The sequence below is a fragment of the Haliotis asinina genome, chromosome 3 (genome assembly GCF_037392515.1).
Source record: "Haliotis asinina isolate JCU_RB_2024 chromosome 3, JCU_Hal_asi_v2, whole genome shotgun sequence".
Lineage (NCBI taxonomy): Eukaryota > Metazoa > Mollusca > Gastropoda > Lepetellida > Haliotidae > Haliotis > Haliotis asinina.
Genome location: NC_090282.1, coordinates 13,247,540 through 13,267,293, shown reverse-complemented (window position 1 = coordinate 13,267,293; position 19,754 = coordinate 13,247,540). Strand labels below are relative to the sequence as shown.

At 37.9% G+C, this 19,754-nt stretch overlaps 1 protein-coding gene across 1 annotated transcript in view; it reads right to left on the bottom strand.

Moving 5' to 3' along the window:
* LOC137279235 (potassium voltage-gated channel subfamily KQT member 1-like) overlaps positions 1–19,754 on the bottom strand; it is a 157,091-nt gene that overhangs the window by 58,632 nt on the left and 78,705 nt on the right. Inside the window, exon 2 of the mRNA XM_067811736.1 lies at positions 3,745–3,835. Within this exon, the coding sequence (XP_067667837.1) occupies positions 3,745–3,835 (91 nt within the window). The remainder of the gene's footprint in view (positions 1–3,744; positions 3,836–19,754) is intronic.

Below are 19,754 nucleotides of genomic sequence, written 5' to 3'. Positions count from 1 at the left end.
TATGAAGCATTCACATTCAAGTTAATTCAAAAGATGAAGGACCTGTGAAGGTCCATGGTAGAATAGGCCTTCAGCAGCCCATGCTTGCCAAAAAGGCAACTACGCTTGTTGTAAGAGGTGACTAACGGGATCGGGTGGTCTGGTTCCCTGACTTGGCTGACACATGTCATCGGTTCCCAATTGCATAGATCAGTGTTCATGCTGTTGATCACTGGATTGTCGGGCCCAGACTCGATTATTTACAGACTGCTGCCATGTAACTGGAATATTGCTGAATTGCTGAGTGTGGTGTAAAACTAAACTCACTCAAAAGAAAATGCATAGTTAAGCAAGGACAGTTCATATGATGAATGAATAGTGAGGTATATGGTGGATGGTTTAATTGTAATAGATAATTCATATGTTAAATTCATAGTAAGGTTTGGACAATCCACACAAAGTATGTGTAGTGAGGTATCTATGGAAAACTCTTAAGAGGAAATGACTGATGGCAAGATGGATGTATTGTAACGTCTAATGGAGGTATATTTATGTAACAGATTTGTAGCAGAGGGCCTAGATTTTACATGCTCTCTTAGCACTAAGATCATCGTAAGGTAATGTTAATGTACGGCATTTTTGACTATCATAGCTCTAAGAGAGCTTTGAAAATCTAGGCCCAGGTTACCAAGTCATCTGCAGTACCAAAACTTCGTATGAAGAGTTGTTTCCCTTGGACATGCCAGAAACATGTTGTGTATCTCAACATGTCATAACAATGATAATGTATTATACTGCCAGATGCTAATCCCTACATGTACTGGCTTTATTTATTCATCAGCATAAAGCATTTTTTGCTGTACGCTTACTGTTAATGATGATTTTTACAACTGTCCCTACTACGTGTTGGCGTGATTAGACAATTTGGATTCATGTAGCCTTGGCAATGTAATGTAAACTTTGTCTATATTGTGACATGTGACAAAGTTAGGTCAGCTCCTCTCGTTGGGACGTCAACCCCACTCCTTATTCCAGCTGGAATCAGGTTAAGTGGTCAGGGGCACCACCTCTACCACGATGTGTTGATCAGGGCTCTGTTACATGGAGCATATGGTTGTGATCATACTCACATAGTTTAATGTAGGCTTAAAATTGCCTTAATGCTAAGGTATTTACAAATATTGTAATTTGATATGGACTTACAACAGTTTTGGAGGCAAGGTGACCAAACTCAAATACTTAAACATAGGCCTACAGTAGTATCGACACTAAGATTGCTTTGTGTACTGGAAAACAGGTACACTTTAGCTACTTAGAGAGCTATTGTAATACATTAAGTATGCTAAGCATTGTTGTATATCACCTTTGATGTAGTCTCAGTTAGACCATGCCACATCAATGATGATTTGTGTCAACATCAAATATTGTGAGATCTGGTGGAGCAGGGCTTTCTTGCCAGGCTTGTCCCTAATTCAGAGCTGCATTTAGATTAGACAGCATCAAAGTTTGACAGTCAATTATTTTACAGCATCTACAATGGCACGAACAATTGCCTGTGTACAATGAAGTTCAGAGAAGTGAAGATGGATGCTACAGGTCTTGCACCACAATCAGCCTGAGCCAGTCATTTGTCATTTACCCTCCTTAACATACAGATCTTGTCAACTGCCGACAATAGTTAGCCAGAAGACTAACTACCTCATCTTGAGTATTCCTCACCAAAGATGAAAGAATCTATGGAAAAACGATTCAGAGAATCCTCATTTCAGTGGTGCAGGAAGTAGACACCGGGGAAATGTACTTTGAGGCTCCCAGGAGGTGGCGACAAGATAAACCCATCGAAGATGAAGAGGACCCAGACCAATCACCTTGAGTCATTTCTCTCAGACAATGCATCAACAAAGATTCATCACCTATACAGTTTGTCTCTTTAATCACTCTTTTTGTGAGGTGTGATGGCATGCAATACTTGAAGAAGGAAGAAACCCCTTTTTGACCTCTGATTGGCACACCTGCACAATGTTGAAACTGAAGAAGCCGATGATAACAGGGGCAACTGCAGATGGTTGAAGAAAGCATCAAGAAACAAAAAAATTGATTGTACTTTTTCACTCACAACACTGTAACTTGTGACATTCAAGGTTAATATTTAATAGAAAGTGTTTTTACTAGTAAAAACACTAGTAAAAACACGCCTTCCCCTTTCCCAAATTCAATGACGAGACCTCATACAATCTATCTGATTTGATTCCTTCAATTTCAAAATCTGTAAGTATGAAAATGCAAATTATTGATAGAATGTTATTATGTTTGTAAAGTGTTTTTCAGTCACAAACTTGTCTCTGGTCAATAAAAGTTTAAACAAATGCTGAAAACAAATTAAATTTTATCACGTTTAGTTATGAATTTAATGTTTTCACTTGAATCTAATCAAGAAAAAGAATTCAAACCCCCAAAAGACACATCTATGTGATACGAAAGTGCAGTATAGCAAATTTGTTGAGGATGGGTCAGTTAGTTATAGAATATTGCTATGGAAACAAACTTTACCCTTAAAAAGATAAAGTCCATATTGCTGCAATGAAAACTGAATGATACAGAAAGGCAGTACACTAACTTTAGTGAAGATTGTTCAAGTGACTTTAGAGTTATGCTCCAGAGACAATGCCAATGCCGAAACTGTACTTTTCTGACCATATCAGAGATGTTTGTTTTACCATAACTGCTATTGTGTTTTCAGGAATGTATCATCACTATCTTATACTTATATACACATGCAAGAATCACACATCAGACTCCAATACACAGGATCTTTATGGTCGTGGAAAGATCAGCTTTTATGCTTATAAAGGCCAGACCAATTGTAGTTCTTGTTTTTACAGATCCACCAGTCACAGTTTTAAAAAAAAGAAGAAAAAAAAATAAAACTTGATTTTCCCTTCTCAAAATACAAAGTCCTAAAGTTTGCATTGGCCAAAAATTGTTTTAGATTGTATTTTGGCCCATATACACTTCTTTAATTGGCAAAAGAAAAATACTTTTAGCATTTAGAAGGAATATTACTTTGACTTGTGATGTTTTTTCCCTCCTGCTTTTTGGTTTGATGAAGATAAAAATCCATAAAACAAGAAACAAAATTGGTCTGGCATAAAGATCAAATGTTGAAACAGGTACATAGTGCCTGGCTTGACTTAAGCTAAGTGCTCGGTAGCATCACCAACACTACATGATGTGACGACCTTGCTTAATCTTGTCAACATCATTACTTTCCAATAAATGTTATAAAACGACAAGGCAAACACCACACTGATCTGCTACTGTGTTATCTCCAACTATTGAACCATAGGACATACCACATTAATTATGATATGTATTAATAATTCCATAAATTCCTTACGGCATATTTTTAAATCTTTATCTGATAATTAAGTCTGCTGTATCTACTTATGACATGCAAGAGCTCACTGGCATTAATAATGTCATTACTAACATACTATTACAAAATTCATTACAACCTTAGGTATATTGTTCATAACAAAAGAATACAAACCACATGTAACAGTGGGGGCTGTAGTGCAGATTAGTGGTTAAAGCATCTCTTCACACCAAAGACACAGGTTCGATTTTCTACATGGGTGCAAAGTGTGAAGCCCATTTCTGGTCTCCCCTGTTGTAATATTGCTGGAATATTGTTAAAAACAGTGTGAAACCAAAACTCATTCACCCACTCTTTCACATGTTATAAAGACACCTGAAGAGACTTACCATATATTCACAGATGGGACTGAGAATAGTTTCAAAGTCTTTGATGGAAGCTAGAACACTGAGGACGAGACAAAGGAGGACCACAGCAAATCTGCAATAGAAACAGGAACATATTAAGTATATGTATTCAGGGTTGACATCATCCACAACTTCTTGGTGCAGCTCACAGTGCAACAACCAGTGCTTGTTTAATGTTCACCACCAGGCAGGGCAACAACAAGACAACAACAAGTAATTAAACTATTGTCCAACTACTGTTGGAAGAAATAAACCACAGAGGCATTCCTCAATGAACCACAGAGGCACTCCTCTAGATCGTGTACGTTTCACCCATGTGGTAAACGTCTACAAAGTACATCACCGTGGACATTTCATCCACGTTATGGTGACACATTGTGATATACTGTTTTCTGCACATTAAGCACTCTTGTCCTACAGCAAGTGCCCCAGGCTGATCAACCTTGAGACCAATCTTCAAATAATCTTTATTAGTGCCCGGTCCAAACATTTACATGACGGCCCATTTCTCTAACCACTAGACCACGGAGGCGGATACTAAATAATGACCCTTGTCTGTCCACACATCATAGGATTCCACCAAATGGTCTGGCTCAGCATCACCTTGGGCTGTCTGCCCACACACTGTTCATCACCCAATATTTCTTGAAAGCAGTATGTGTTCCTAATAATAATATAGACAAAAAACAAAGTAAAGATGATCTGAATGTTTCATATGATGAGTTATTCTGTCTAGTCAAGACAGAATAATTTTTGTCGAATATAAATAATCTGGAGTTCACACCTTTTTAGTGCATGGTGTCTTCCAGAAAGATGACTGTAGCATTATAACCTTTGTTATACATTGTGTACATAGTGGTTTGTATCCATGTGCACAGAGTTCAGGTCACAATCAGTTGAAATTGAGTAACGCTGGCAACAGAAAATCCTTGGACTCAGGTGACACAAAAAATGAGTGAGACAAATGACTATTAACCTTCTAGACCATGATTTAGCTTGGCTACCAATTCTTGACGATTGTTTTCATGGTCCAACCTGAGCCTGAAATGTGCTTTAACATAACAATACCTAAACTACCTAACTAAACTAAACCTGTCCCTCATTAACTAAAAACTCTCATAAAGATGAAGGCAGAGATATATCTCATTTTACCAAATCTGACATGGAAAACCATCCAAAAAAATTCAAATTCTCTTTTTGTCCATATGGCTTAATAGGCTCTCTCACAGGGGACATATGTGTGAGAATGACTGCCAAGAACAACTTGGACTGACTTTAATGTACAAGGAATGGCTTCTATGCCAATAATGATAATAGAATATGCCAGATTCAGTCAGTGATTACTAACACTTGACATAAAGGACAGATGTAATGAATTTTTTAATTTGGCGAGGATAGTAGTAGGGTTCTTGCATCAGGAAGTGAAGAAAGAGTCTTGTGACATTTAGCGCCTCCTGTCCCTCACCTTGAGGGCCATTAAAGGGTTAGTTGTGGCATCTCCTACCAGGCTCCACTCACTCAAGCCAACCATTGATTTTCTGGATAGTCAAAGTGTTAATAACTCCTCGGACCAGATAGAAACCTTGCTATTAGTATGAATAATGTCACTTGCGTACTTGACCTAATCATATGTAACATCCCTGGATGGTGATTCTGACGTGTCCAACAGTTGGTACTTATATTGCAACGTTATGACATACTCTCTAAGAAAGTGTCAATGGGTTAAACACTTGGCGCCTATCATCCTTCTGCTGTCACCATAATGTAGGTTTTAGTTTTAAAAAATGAAAAGGGTCAAGCAATACTTCCTCTACATATAAATCAGCTCTGGCATGTATCTCTCGGATGTTGGTAGGAAAAGGTCAATCCAATTGCTGTAATGGCATCATCTGCTTTGGTGGGATCCACTGCAATAAGATATCTTAGCACTAAGGTGACTCCCATACTTTAACTTAGGCTTTCAATAGTCTTGGTCTGCTTGGTGCAACAGGGTGAGACATGTATGGTCTGTTGATTACGTTCCAACTGTGGATATGGCCTTGACCCATTATGGGGTGTAAAATGGAAATTGTATGGAAGAATACTGCAGTAACATACAGTGACATGCATGATGCATGTTTGTGTGGATGCTTGACCTTGAAAAATATACATACACTCCAAGCCAAAGAATTCTTTGATATGTCAGCTGTTATATTTAGGTATACACTTTCTCAGTAAAGAAGAGATTCTAGTACTTTTGTTGTTTTTAGTTCTATGTGTGATTCAAACACACACCCTTAGATTCAGGCACCTAATCACCAACACACAAAGTTGGACATCTAACCCACTCAGCCTCCACAATTGGTTTCAGTCAGCAAAGTGAACAATGATGAACAGATAGCTCAAAATTGTACAGCTTTCTTGCAATTTGATTTTAATGAATCAGGACTTACTTATTTAACTGAACAGTTTGCTGGTTAGGAATTTCTGAATGATGTTCTCGCTGCTTTCTCATCAACATGGAAGCCATGGAACAAAGCTTGTTGAAACCTTTGCCATGTTTAGTTCATTCTTCAGAATGTGCTTGAGTCCTGTGTGACAGTTGCCTGCTGTATTGACTTCATGTCACATGTACTGCGTTGTCAATCAGACTTAATCAAATTGGGCATTTCATCAACATTTTCCTTACTGGTGGCAGTTGAACGCTTTCCTGATCCTGAATCAACTTTGAAGCCATTCTGTAATCTTAACTCTACCTGTTAATACTGGCAATGGACTAGAAACATCGTGCCTAAATATCTCATGGGAGGGATGATTGTCTCTGCTGGAGATCTCTGGTTACAGGCTATAGAGAGTATTTAGTCTCAGTTACAAGCATGTATATACTGTCCAGTTAAGTTGGTTTAAAGGCAGCTTTTAATTAGGGATCGTACACAATTTGTGTTATGAAAACACAATGCTTTTTACAAAATGGTAAAACATAACATGTTTGGGGCTATGCTTCCTCAATGTTTGTCTGAATCCCAGATGGGACACAACCCCCAAAACACAAGAATCTGTACTGAACTGTAAAAGTTTTATTCCCCCAAAATATGATATATTTCATTTCTTTTGGACTTCAATTCAGACTTTTTCAGTCAACCCTTATGTTCTTACAGAAATGGCTGATCATACTCTATGTTAAGTTTTGGTGCTCATATATTATTATGTCTAGTGAAGAAATGTCAAATGTACTGATAACAGTTTTAAGGATTCAGGGGATTTCATTTGTTTGGAAATCTAATCCCGGAAGTGGAAATTAAAAGCTTGAAGACTAAATATGTGAGACATATAACCATCTCTCGCACAGACTAAATCAATCCAACTCTGCTAGACAGATGGATTTCACAATTAGAAGACTTTGATTTTTCAGTGACAGCATACATCTATTCCATGGCTGTTAATCAATAAATCCAATCAAAAACAAAGCAGTCTCTTTCCCAAAATGTCAGTCTTAAAGACCAAATTAATTTCCCTTGATGTAATAGTGTGGATCTCCTTGCCTGGCGTTAACCCAAGCATAGGTTGACTAGCTTTGCTGATTGAGTCATTCATTTGATTAATCATGGCCTAGTCTCCAATGATTTGTGTCAAAATATTCACCATGTGACCATAAAATTCCCCCCGAGTTGCCCTGACATCGAACCTGTATAATAAGTCTCCGGAATCAATCATGCTTGAATATACCGATGTGATCCACTTCCACCTCAGCCAATTACCAACACTGAGGATCTCCTCTGACCTTCAGTCATGACAAACTAAAGCCAGGCTTTCATGCCACTTTTTTCCACAAAAAAATCTCATTTTCATGGATTCAAAATGAATTATGGCTTATCCTATGAGCAAAATTTCAAACCTGCAAAAATCCTCAATTAACCATGAAATATAATTGCATTTTAGGTAGCTTTTCAGGAACTCAAGCGCAAATATTCAGTCTTCATTAAGACTAGTAAAAATATAATGAGCAGGGTTTAGTTCTATCGTGAACAGACCTGTGTTAATAATCTTGAGATAAAAACACTCCATATCTCATAGTTAATGACACCTTTCTCTGCCAATGAACATGTAATAATCTGTGTGTATTTCCATATGATCAGGAGAGTTGAGGTTTCAGGAGTACGAGATTGAAGTCTTAGGTTGTCGAGTTTTTCAATTCTGGTCTTAAATTACCAACCTGTTCTAACACATAGAACATCTTTTTACTACACATTCATCCATCTGAAGCCATATCAGTCCAGCCTGTTAAAAATGTAACCAGTTTTTAGTTAATTAAATCTCTCCATCTTTAATTTTCTGCCTACAAAACTCTCAACTTAGGAAATATAACACAAAACCACAGCACAGCAATGATACCAAACTTGATGAATAAATGCACTTGTGGAAAATATTCAAAATTCATAAACTGTTTCACAGCTATTTTCACACATAATACACAATGAAATAGTCAGAAAATATTCCGCTTCAGATTTATGCCATGACAGATTCCCTAGTGCATAAGATGCAAATATTAAGAGTAATGGAGTGAGTGAGGTGTTTTACACCACGTATAGCAGTATTGCAGCAATATCACAGTTTGGGGACACAAGAAGTGGGCTTCAAACATTTTGTCCATGTGTGGAATCGAACCTTGGTCTTCAGTGTGATGAGCGAACAACTTAACTACTATGCTTCCCCACCACCCTGCAAAATATTCATAAAATGTTTATGAAAAGACTACTGAAAATCAGTGAGGCGTTTATCAAGGGGGAAGTTATGTTCAGGTAGCTCATGTCACACAATTATGTAGTAATGAAACACAGGGGTGTTTACTAGTCAGTCTCATGATGCTATATGACAAGAGTCTAACCAAGTGATCTATAAAGTCAGTGAGAGACCGTGATTGTAACAGTAAGCACAATACATGTCTTTTCATTGAACTTGAATACATGTACCTGAGCTACTGAGACTGACATTATTGAGAATTTCACAATCAAATAGTCAGTTATGCATCTGGATTTGGTTTGCAACAATTCACTCAGATCTTGATTCGATTTGATGTTCGATATTTGACCTTCATTATTCATTCAATTCTTCATAAAAAACATTAGATTTCATTTAACTCTCAGTTGGCTTTTTGAGCATGAAATCCATCATCCACTTGTTGATGTCTACTAGTATCAATTCTCACTGGATAATTAACTTGGTGTCAACCAATCACCTTTTGTCTTAATTCAGCACTCAAAACTGCTCAAGTTGGAATCATTATTATGCTCAATGTTTGGAAATAATTTCACTGGATATAGTGATGATGGTTGTCGAAATTCAAAACTAAGGTGTCAGATAATCTTGCCTGTGTAATCTTCATACAGAGGCTAAATGTCATTGCGCTGAAATTCTATCCATAAAACCAGAGAAGATACTGATGATGTTTTTCCAGGTGTTTCATTGGTATTCTTCAGGACAGAAGAGGAGAAAGTCATTTCTCTTGACAACATTTAGCTCTGCTACTCAAGTATATTGAAAACTAAGGCGAACTACACCAATCATGACCTTTCTTTGATTTAACTTAGGAACATAGAATATCAGATTCCAGGAATTAATAAGCAGATCACCTAGGAAAGGGCACATATTCCACCAATAACAATACTTACCTCTGGTCTAAAACTTCAGTGTCCAGATATGACAAAGACATTGTCAATTAGCTACTCACATAATTGTGCTCTCTGAATCTTTCTAAGCAGTGGGACAGTCAGTATTAACAAACTGACCATGTTCATTAAACGTACAATGTGATAAAGTTGAAAGTCAGGTTTTACGCTGCTTTAAGCAATATTCCAGCAATATTATTTCGGGTGACATCAGAAATGGCTTTCACACATTGTACCAATGTGGGGAATTGAACCTGGTGTTGCAGGCCATTTCTTCCCCAGTCTTAACTTTACCCCGGGGAGAATCTGGACTTGGCTAAACTTTCTCCAGAGAAGTTTTGTCCTAGGATATTCTAACCCTGGGGAAGGTTTAGGCTCACCTAAAGTTTCCCAATCTAGGCCAAAGTTTCCCCCTGTTTAAACTAGGATATTTTGTTATGTTTTCCAAGAAAAGGGGAGATATTCTGGCCGAGCTAGGCCACTTCTCCCCAAACTCATGTTCGTATATCAAAAGGGGGAGATTCTGGCCTGCCGTATTGGTATTCTATTTATTTTTCTGGTTGTTCAATCACTATAGCACCCTGTATTACATAAGGGATCACATCACTACTAGAACAAAACAAATACTAATTTGTATGTTTTCACAAGATGACAAGATTAAACTTCACTTCTTGGTCTTTAATGTTCAAACTTTCCCTGAAGAAGATTAAGCATAGTGGAAAAGTTTGGCTTTCACTAAAGATTCCCCAGGAAAAGTTTGGCCCACGCCAAAGTTTCCCCGTGGAAGGTTTGGCCAAGGGAAAAGTTTGGCTTGTTTATTCGAAATTATCATTTGAATTCAACTTGTTGTTCATGAATGTCACATATTTCCTTTTCAGATAATATGCAGTATTGCTGTGGACTTATTTGTCTCACATATTTGTCAAATATATAAATGGAATAATTTTAAACCATACATTATTACCAAACACACTGTTTGCTGCTAAACATTGTTTCTCGGAACCATCATTGATTTGCTAACTGTTGTGAAAGTGTTTCCTTTCATGATACTGTCAACTCAAGCAGAATTAACAAACAGAGCATTTAACAAGTTCACATTCAAACAGCATGTTGTCGCATCCTATCAAACACACCAATCTCCTCCCAAACACTGAATCTCAACTGCATTAAGGTAAAGTGACACAGTAAAGGTAAATTCAATGGGAATGTTATTCTATAATATGCAGTCAACGTGATTCATGTCAATCACAATTTGACAGTAAATGAAATAACTCACACTGGTACACATGTAAACATGATAGACGACGGCACCAAATGATCAAACAATGTTATGTTTACATACCAAAATTGACGCTTTTGTCACAGCTATACATTTGGGAACGTCAAGCATTGATTTGGAGATGAGGCTTGCAATGAAGTTTTATGCAGAGACCGATCAGTCACATGTAGGTCATGTGGTTCAGTCGTGTTTTCAAGTAACAAGAAAAAAAGAGATAAAAGTTCAAATGTACTGAACGGTGGAGATGATGAACTCATTAAGACAGCTTTTTTTAATGATATTAGGATAGGTTTCCTCAGTTTAAATATGATATGAGACATTGTTCCCTTTACTTGGACAGACATTGTCCCTTGTACTTGCGCAGACATTGTTCCCAGTACTTGCACAGACATTGTTCCCAGTACTTGGACAGACATTGTTTCCAGTACTTAGACAGACATTGTTCCCAGTACTTGGACAGACACTGTTCCCAGTAATTTGACAATCATTTCGACATAAGCACGGGAACAAGACAGATATTGTCAGTCTCATAGAACTGTTGCAGTTTGGATTAAGTCATTTCTGTCCCATTAATACTTTTTCATTTTGGAACTGTACTTTGACAATGTTCATGGAATATAATTACAGGTAACAGACAGGTGTTGTTGGTCCAGGTGAATTTGTTGCATTTGGGATAAAAAAATATCATTATGGCACATTGACACTTAATCACTGTATTCCTTGTGTATGTTAAATTGTGGGAACACATGTCTGTGTTTTCTGGCTTACTGTATGTGGACAGTTATTGTATTTGTACAAGCTTGTGAATGCTTTTGTCATTTAGTCACATTTATTTGTTTTTTTCTATGTAACTGAGTATCTTGTCTTTGTCTTCTACACTTGGCATTTGATGCCTGTGATCCTGAAAGTGAACCAGTCTAGCTGAAGTTTTCAAACCTTCATATCCCTATCAGCCATATCAAATGGATGTCATGAATCCAAAGGCAAAATTAGAAATATCTGGTAACTTCTAAATTAAAAACTTCTCTTGTGGCTACAAACCCATCATGAGAACATCTCAACAAAGAAAACAAAACTGTCTTGACATGTCAGGAACAAGGGACAGACTGAGGTTCCCTGAAGACAATAGAGACAGATTATTATACATGTGTGAATTCTCTCAAAGGATGATGAACCTGAAGAGGCAACAAAAATTCTAATACTCTTCATAAAAACATTTCAAGTAATTGAACATCTTATCTTCCCTAAATGTGGCACCACTGATGTCTAGAAAGAACCATCCGATCTCCACCAGCAGTCTGTAACAAGTGGATGCTCATCGAAGCAACCAGCTGGGGTCGATACTCAAACACGGCCTTCTCCCTTTGAAGTGCAAACTCAGAAACGGAGCATGTCCTTGCCAAACAAGCAATTTCCGATCCTAAATACATGCCTCTCTCAATTCCGTCATTCTATAGCATCTGTGAAGTGAATGCGAGTTTATCAACGGAGGCCAGCAAGGACAGTGTTTTCAGAATGATTAGCAAGTAACGTGATGTACACATCTTTCAAGATTGAATCACCATCAAAGATAACCCTGCTTCACCAGCATTTCATGTCCACATCACTTGTGACAGTCTTTCGTCACTGCTTGGATGAAAGTGACAAGTTATTTATGATACTGGAGCTTTCATTCTCCTTTGTCAGTCATTGCATTAATAGCTAATTTGTGTAAAGAAAACACGAGGGTTTCTAACTTAATAGCATTTTCATTCTGTCAGTCTAAATCCAATTGTTATACTTGCAAAAAGAAAAGAGAAAAAATTCCCTAATATTAACTTTCAAACACTTTGTATATTTACGAAATTTCTGATTTGTGTACAACAAAAAGGATTTTCTCACTTGACAACTTTTTTAGTTTGTCACATTCTATAAACAAAAACATTTGTGCATGAAATACCAAATATTGGAAAATTGTATTTAATAGAAAAAATGGCTTAAGTGAACACCACATGTATTTATATGTCTAGAGAGTTTTAGATTACATCTGCAACTATTACTGAACTCTGTCAGTTACATGTTGGACAAATTATTTCATGTGAATTACTCAGCATTATTTGGAAAGAGGATGATTGTTCAACAAAAAGTCTGACAACTGGTATGATAACTGGAAATACATCCTCACCACATCTCTAACAGGCCGGTGTCTGGAGGAGTGATAAAACATCACAGACAGGTGCATGTAAGGTACTACACAAACTCAGCCAGCCATTACTTGACCCTTGTTAACAGTTAACATAAATTCAGAAGAACAATTAACTATTTTTGTTGCTGTTCATAACCCAAGATTCTCAATGGACTTCTGTCCTGAAATGCCCCTAGTTCCATTTTGAATGAATAAACGAATAATGACAAGCTGTGCCTCTCCCCTGAGAATCTGGGCAACAAGATTGTTGTGCGAATCTCCATGCCAATATTGTCGGAACCCATCCTTCTGTGGAATGCATGTCAGTACTTTGGGTCAGCGTGTCCTGAGAATAAGCAAGTGTAGGTGACACATGCTTGACTCCATGTAATGAAACACATACAAAAACCACACTTCCATTCCATTTGAGATTCGATGAAATAATTCAGTCTGTGACATAAACTGAAAACATCCATACACAAGGGAAGTGGAACATGGAGCCTTTTTTTTTTTGTCAATTTCTGCTTCTGAAAGTAATAACAAAAGCCAGGAAACAGAATAATTACAGATGCAAAACCTCCAAACTAAAACACAAAGTTTCAGGAACAAACTAAATATTGTCCTACGTGCACAGTTCTGTTTACAACACTATGAAAATTTGTACTGGCAATACAAAGGAACATTTGACTCAACCTGGCACTACAGAGAACATCGTGGACATTTGTCATTATCTAAAGCCTAAAAATTACTAGTGCATCAATGAGTCAACACACAGAGTTTGGAACGTAAAAGGTTTGGAGAATGTTTTTTATGCTTATCAGATTATTTTATAGAACTGAAATAATAATCTCTCAGACAGCCTGCCGAGTATACCTTTAATGCAATATTTACCTCCATTCAATTCTCATCCCCTTCTCCGCTCTTGAACAGACAAAATATTTGCTTTAATACTAGTGGGTTTCTATGGAAGATCACTGTCAATCCTATTGGTTCCATTAATCAGAAAGTTGTGATTAACTTATAAATTGTTTGCTCAAGAGCTAGCAATGAGAGGTCTGCAATTCCAATCTGCGGGCAATTAGCATACAATGTTTTACAGTTGGTCATTAGGAGACTACAGAACTGGTACCTACAAACCCAAGGTATTGATGACCAAAGCTGCAGAAAGAGGGGAGGGTTGGGGGGAAGGGAGCGGGAAGCTGTGTGTGTGAGTGTGTGTGTATGCGGGCTTGCCCCCTTTCTCAACAAGAGTCAACAGAAGATAACATATCCCCCCGGCCCCTACATGTTTGAAAGGACAAATCATCTCACAGTTACTCATTGTTTTTTAAGACTAAGTTTGAATTGTTTCCATGAAATTCATGAAAATTATAAATGCCATATATCTGTAATCAGCAAAGTCACCATTTCAAGAACTGTCTCATATATCTGCTAAGATCTGTTTAAAGATATGAAATGGTTTTCGAGTTGTGCTCTGGGAAGGAAGCTCATCCCTCCATTTTGAGATTAAGTCCGAAATGTTTCCATGGAATCACAGAAACCTGTAGAGAGCAAAAGGCACCACTTTGGGGTCTGCCACACATATCTGCCAAGTTTTACTGACAGATATTAAGAAGTTTTTGAGTTCTGCTCCGGAAACGAAACACACCTCTCACTTTTGAGACTAGGTCCAAAATGTTTCCATGGAAACCAAGAAAATAATACATCACAAAAACCTGTAGAGAGCAAAAGGCACAACTTCAGCTTCTTACTGATATATCTATCAAGTTTTGCAGAAAAATATTGGACGTGTTTTGAGTTCTGCTCTGGAAACATTTCCATGGAAGCCAAGAAAATAAGAAATCATAAAAGCCTGTAAATACCAACTTTTGCAGAAAAATATTGAACGTTTTTTTTAGTTCTGCTCTGGAAATGAAGCCCACCCCACCATAAGACTAACACCAAAATGTTCCATGGAAAAACAAAAAAAAAATATAAATGCCAAAAATCTGTAAATAGCAAAAGGCACAGCCATGCATATGCTGAGATTACTATATCTATCAAGTTTGGTCTAAAATACTGAACGGTTTCTGAGGTATGCTCCAGAAACAAAATGATTACGAATGGACGGACCACAGAGCATGATCATGTGACTAGAAACATAGAGTTATGGTTCGTTAGTAATGGTCCTAATGCAGCTGATGTCCATGTTTGATAGCCATGTGTTGTGCCAACCATTAGAAATTGTCTTATTAGAGGACACGATGTCGAAATTGGGGTAATTGTCTCTGGTAATTTGTCATGCCTTCAGCTAAGTCTTGATTAACTTTGTAGTTCCTTGATTGGCATGTTGATGTCTGGCGATCTGAGCATGAAGCTAATGTGACCTTGAGACCTATGACAGATTTGATGGTTGATCAGTCATGTTGTGCTATGGTATCACAATAATTGACCACACGCTACTCCTTACTATACAGGTGCTATGGGGTAGCAGAGTGGTTAAAGATATTCCTTGTCACTTGGAGGCTCTGGTTCAAATGCCAAGCCCTGTGCTAAACTGAGAATTACAATAACTGTAGCTCAATGACTTTGTTAAGCAGAATCCTAGTGTACCAGCACAGCTGTCTCTTGTGATTCTTTCACCAAGGTCACAATGAACTCTGCTACCATTCTGTGGAAGGAAGGGTCACATGGCAGGACTATCTCAATGACCAACCATTTGTTGTAACATTTCTAAGGTGTTTGATTTGCCTCTCAGGACTACAATGTCCATGTTCATCATACCACAGTTACAGCACAAACCTCCCTCAAAACATTATCTTTACAATGCCACGGTCTTCAATAGCCCTGACCTTTTACCCAGCTGGCATGTGGAGGGCATGATAGGGGGACACTGGTGTGAGCACCATGAGCTACCCACCCTGTTGGCTGAACCTAACCAGGGGTTGTAAGAGTGGACAGAAACCTTGAAGTCACCTTTGGGAATGTTTGACCAATCCAAGTGGTCTTACTGCACTGTTGGTCCAAACATATCAGCCTTTCCATTTTATTCTCCCAGACTGTTGAGGTCACAATCATTCGTTTCAAGATCCATCAAGACAGCATTAACTGTTACACTTCCTGTTTGGAATGGTATATACACAGATACTCAATGAAATGTAGCAATGAAACAACAACCTAAGCCAACCAAAACTTGATTTGACAGCTCTTACCTGCAGGAGGTACCAACTATAATAAATGCAAGCTTGTATCTTCCTTCATCAATTGTTACACAACAAAAAGATTTGAGCTGCTCATCAGGCAATATTTCACAGTAACTGACAGTTAATGCTCAGTGTGTTACAGTAATTATAACAGAAGCCTGATGTACATTTCCTGTTATTTCTGAATTTTAATTGATGAGATCAAAGCTTTTGAATAATTGTCCACGTAAAGAAACACACTTTTTATCCTGCTCAAACATCATGCAACAAGATACCAAATATTATGACTGATAACACAACCCACATAACAAATGGACAAAAAGTGATGTTTTACAAGACATATGAATTCAAATGAGTGAATGTATTTTGTTTCAGGCCACACTCAGCAATAATCCAGCAATATGGAGGTGGTCTGTAAATAACTCATCCTGGGCATGGGTAACTGAAGATTAAATTTAACTCAGATCTTCATGAGTTACACATGCTTTACTAATGACTTTAATCTACTGCTTGTGCATTTTTGTATGTCTGGCTATGTAATCTTGATAACATGATGGGTCATTTACACTTGTGGAAATCTATGGTGAGAAGTGAGGAGATCAAAGACTGGTTTTACAAATATCATATACAGTACCTGCCTCATATCATACAGTGTAAGTGTTGCCAACCATTAGTGCATTGCTGTTGTTTACAAATACTTCTTCAGACAGACAGGCAAATATTACAGATTAGCTGTTGCACACCTAAACTTCATTACACAGACTGAAATCCATTACTGTTTTACATCCTTCATAACATAAACGTGATTTTCATTTCCAAAAAATTCTCACAACATGTGTAAGGCACACCACTGGCAACCACCATGTTGCCACTGTTAGAGCTTTTACATCTAAAACTCAAACCCCTTTCTAAAACAAAGTAAAACATACATAAGTAAACTTTCATTAGTTTGAAGCAAAGTGCACCAGGCAACCTCCAGAAAGTGTTGATAATTACATATAAACACTAAACTTCTTGTGCATGCCTAAATTACACACCTACATCCATGATAGATGGCTGGCACTTAAACAGTGGCAGAACGGGACAGGTGAAAGTGCCGACAGTGCCGACAGCCTTGCTAATTTCAATGTATAAATCAATACATTGCTGGCTTGGTTGTAATGAAATCTGCCATCTGAAAGAACAGTACACCAGGACTATGCCTATCAGGCATGCATTTCATCTGGGAGGAATTACAGTTTGTAATTGTTGCACAGACACTGTCCATGGAGAATACATATGGATTAGGTTAAAAATGGAAAAACGTGAAGGCTGTTCACCACTTTATGAATGGACATTACTGGGACTTAGGAAAAATAAGCTTTAAATAAGCTTTTCCAAGCTTACTTTAACACATTAAATTCCAAATTTAAGCAAAGTCAATATATTTTTAATGGTGTTTAAACACACTGGAATCTTGGTTTGGGATTAAAAGGTCAAGTGAACAAATGTGCAATAAACCTCACATACACCACTTTGAAGTAGGGAGCACTTCTAGACGATCTGCTCCGATCACGCCGTGCATTAACACCTGTATTGCTCTTCAAGTAGCCAGTTTCTCACATTTTATCTCAAATATGCGACATGGTCAAATAAAAGATAGAACAGTATTCTAACTTCACTATGTTTTATCTGCTGGAGGAAGGCTTACAGCGACACATATCCCGTCTCTACTATAACTGTTCAAACCAGTACAGAGCAGTGTAACAAAGACCAATACAGGATCATAAGCATGATAAACGAGGGGTTAAAATTCACACTATAGTATGTTGGCCTACAGCCAAGGAACACAATAATTCACAGCAACTTTGGTGCCAGACCCTTGGGATTTAACTGTAGCCGATATCATGATATGATGCAAATGATGAACTACCAGTAACATCAGCACGATTCCAGACATATATTCACATGAAAACTGAAGCACTGACCAGCCGCTGTTACCTTTGATGATTTCCTTTAAGAACCTTGCAGTGTCATTTCAGTGTGTCCAATACTACTGTCTTTGGCCATTGTCCTCAACAAACTGGCAGCATCATTTCAATGTGCAACCAATATTATCCTTAGTTATTTAGATTAACAACCTGACAGCATCATTTCAATGTGCAACTACTATTGTCTTTGGCCATTTCCCTGGACAACTTGGCAGCACCATTTCCATGTGCACCTACTGTCATCTTTGTCCAAATCCCTTTATAACCTGACAGTATCATTTCAGTGAGCAACCAGTATTATCTTTCGACATTTCCCTCAACAACTTGGCAGCATTATTTCAATGAACAGCCACTATTGTCTTTGGCTTTTCCCTCAACAACCTGAGAGCATCATTTCCATCTGGTCTAGTCCAATCGTAACATTTTGTATAGCATTGAGAGTTCCAAGGTAGCTGTTCATTGGCCCTTTCACACAGCCACAGTATGTATACAGCATATACACAGTACCTCTTGTTTTTACAGTCATGGGGAGTTTTGGAGAAATGTTTTTTATTTAAGTCAATAGGTAACCACTATTGTCTTTAGCCATTTCTCTGAGTGAGTGAGTGAGTGAGTGAGTGAGTGAGTGAGTGAGTGAGCATGGTTTTATGGTGCTTTTAGCAATATCCCAGCGACATCATGATGATGGGCACCAGAAAAAAGCCTCACTCACTGTACTAATGAGATGAAATGAAACTGGGTCTTTGGCATGAAAAAGCTTCAACTACTTGACCACCCTCCCCCCAATTGGTAAGATAGATTATGCTGTGGCAGGATGTAGTATAAGAGGTCGTTTTTTTCCATTTCTTCATGCTGTTGTTTGCTTACAATGCATTTTTACTCACTTTTTATGATCACAAATACGGCACCAGTATATAATGCGATAGTTTGTGGAAAAAATGTTGGCTGTCACTGCATAGATCTGGTTTCATTTACAACATGGTACAATGTGTGATGATAATTCGTGAGTCCCTCGTTGTGTTATGACTGGAATATTGATATCAGCCCAGCTAACTCACTGCAAGCACAACTAACTCACTATAAGCACAACTAACTCACTACAAGCACAACTAACTCCCTACAAGCACAACTAACTCACTACAAGCACCATTAACTCACTGCAAGCACAACTTACTCACTACAAGCACAACTAACTCATTACAAGGACATCTAACTCGCTTCAAGCACAACTAACTCACTGCAAGCACAACTAACTCACTGCAAGCATTGCAAGGACAACTGACTCACTGCAATCACAACTAGCTGTAAGGACAACTAACTCACTGCAAGCACAACTAACTCACTGTAAGGACAACTAACTCACTGTAAGGACAACTAAATCACTGCAAGCACAACTAACTCACTGAAAGCACAACTAACTCACTGTAAGGACAACTAACTCACTGTAAGGACAACTAAATCACTGCAAGCACAACTAACTTACTACAAGTACAACTAACGCACTGTAAGGACAACTAACTCACAGCAAGCACAACTAACTCACTACAAGTACAACTAACTCACTGTAAGGACAACTAACTCACAGCAAGTACAACTAACTCACTACAAGTACAACTAACTCACTGTAAGGACAACTAACTCACTGTAAGGACAACTAACTCACTACAAGTACAACTAACTCACTGCAAGTACAACTAACTCACTACAAGTACAACTAACTCACTGTAAGGACAACTAACTCACAGCAAGTAC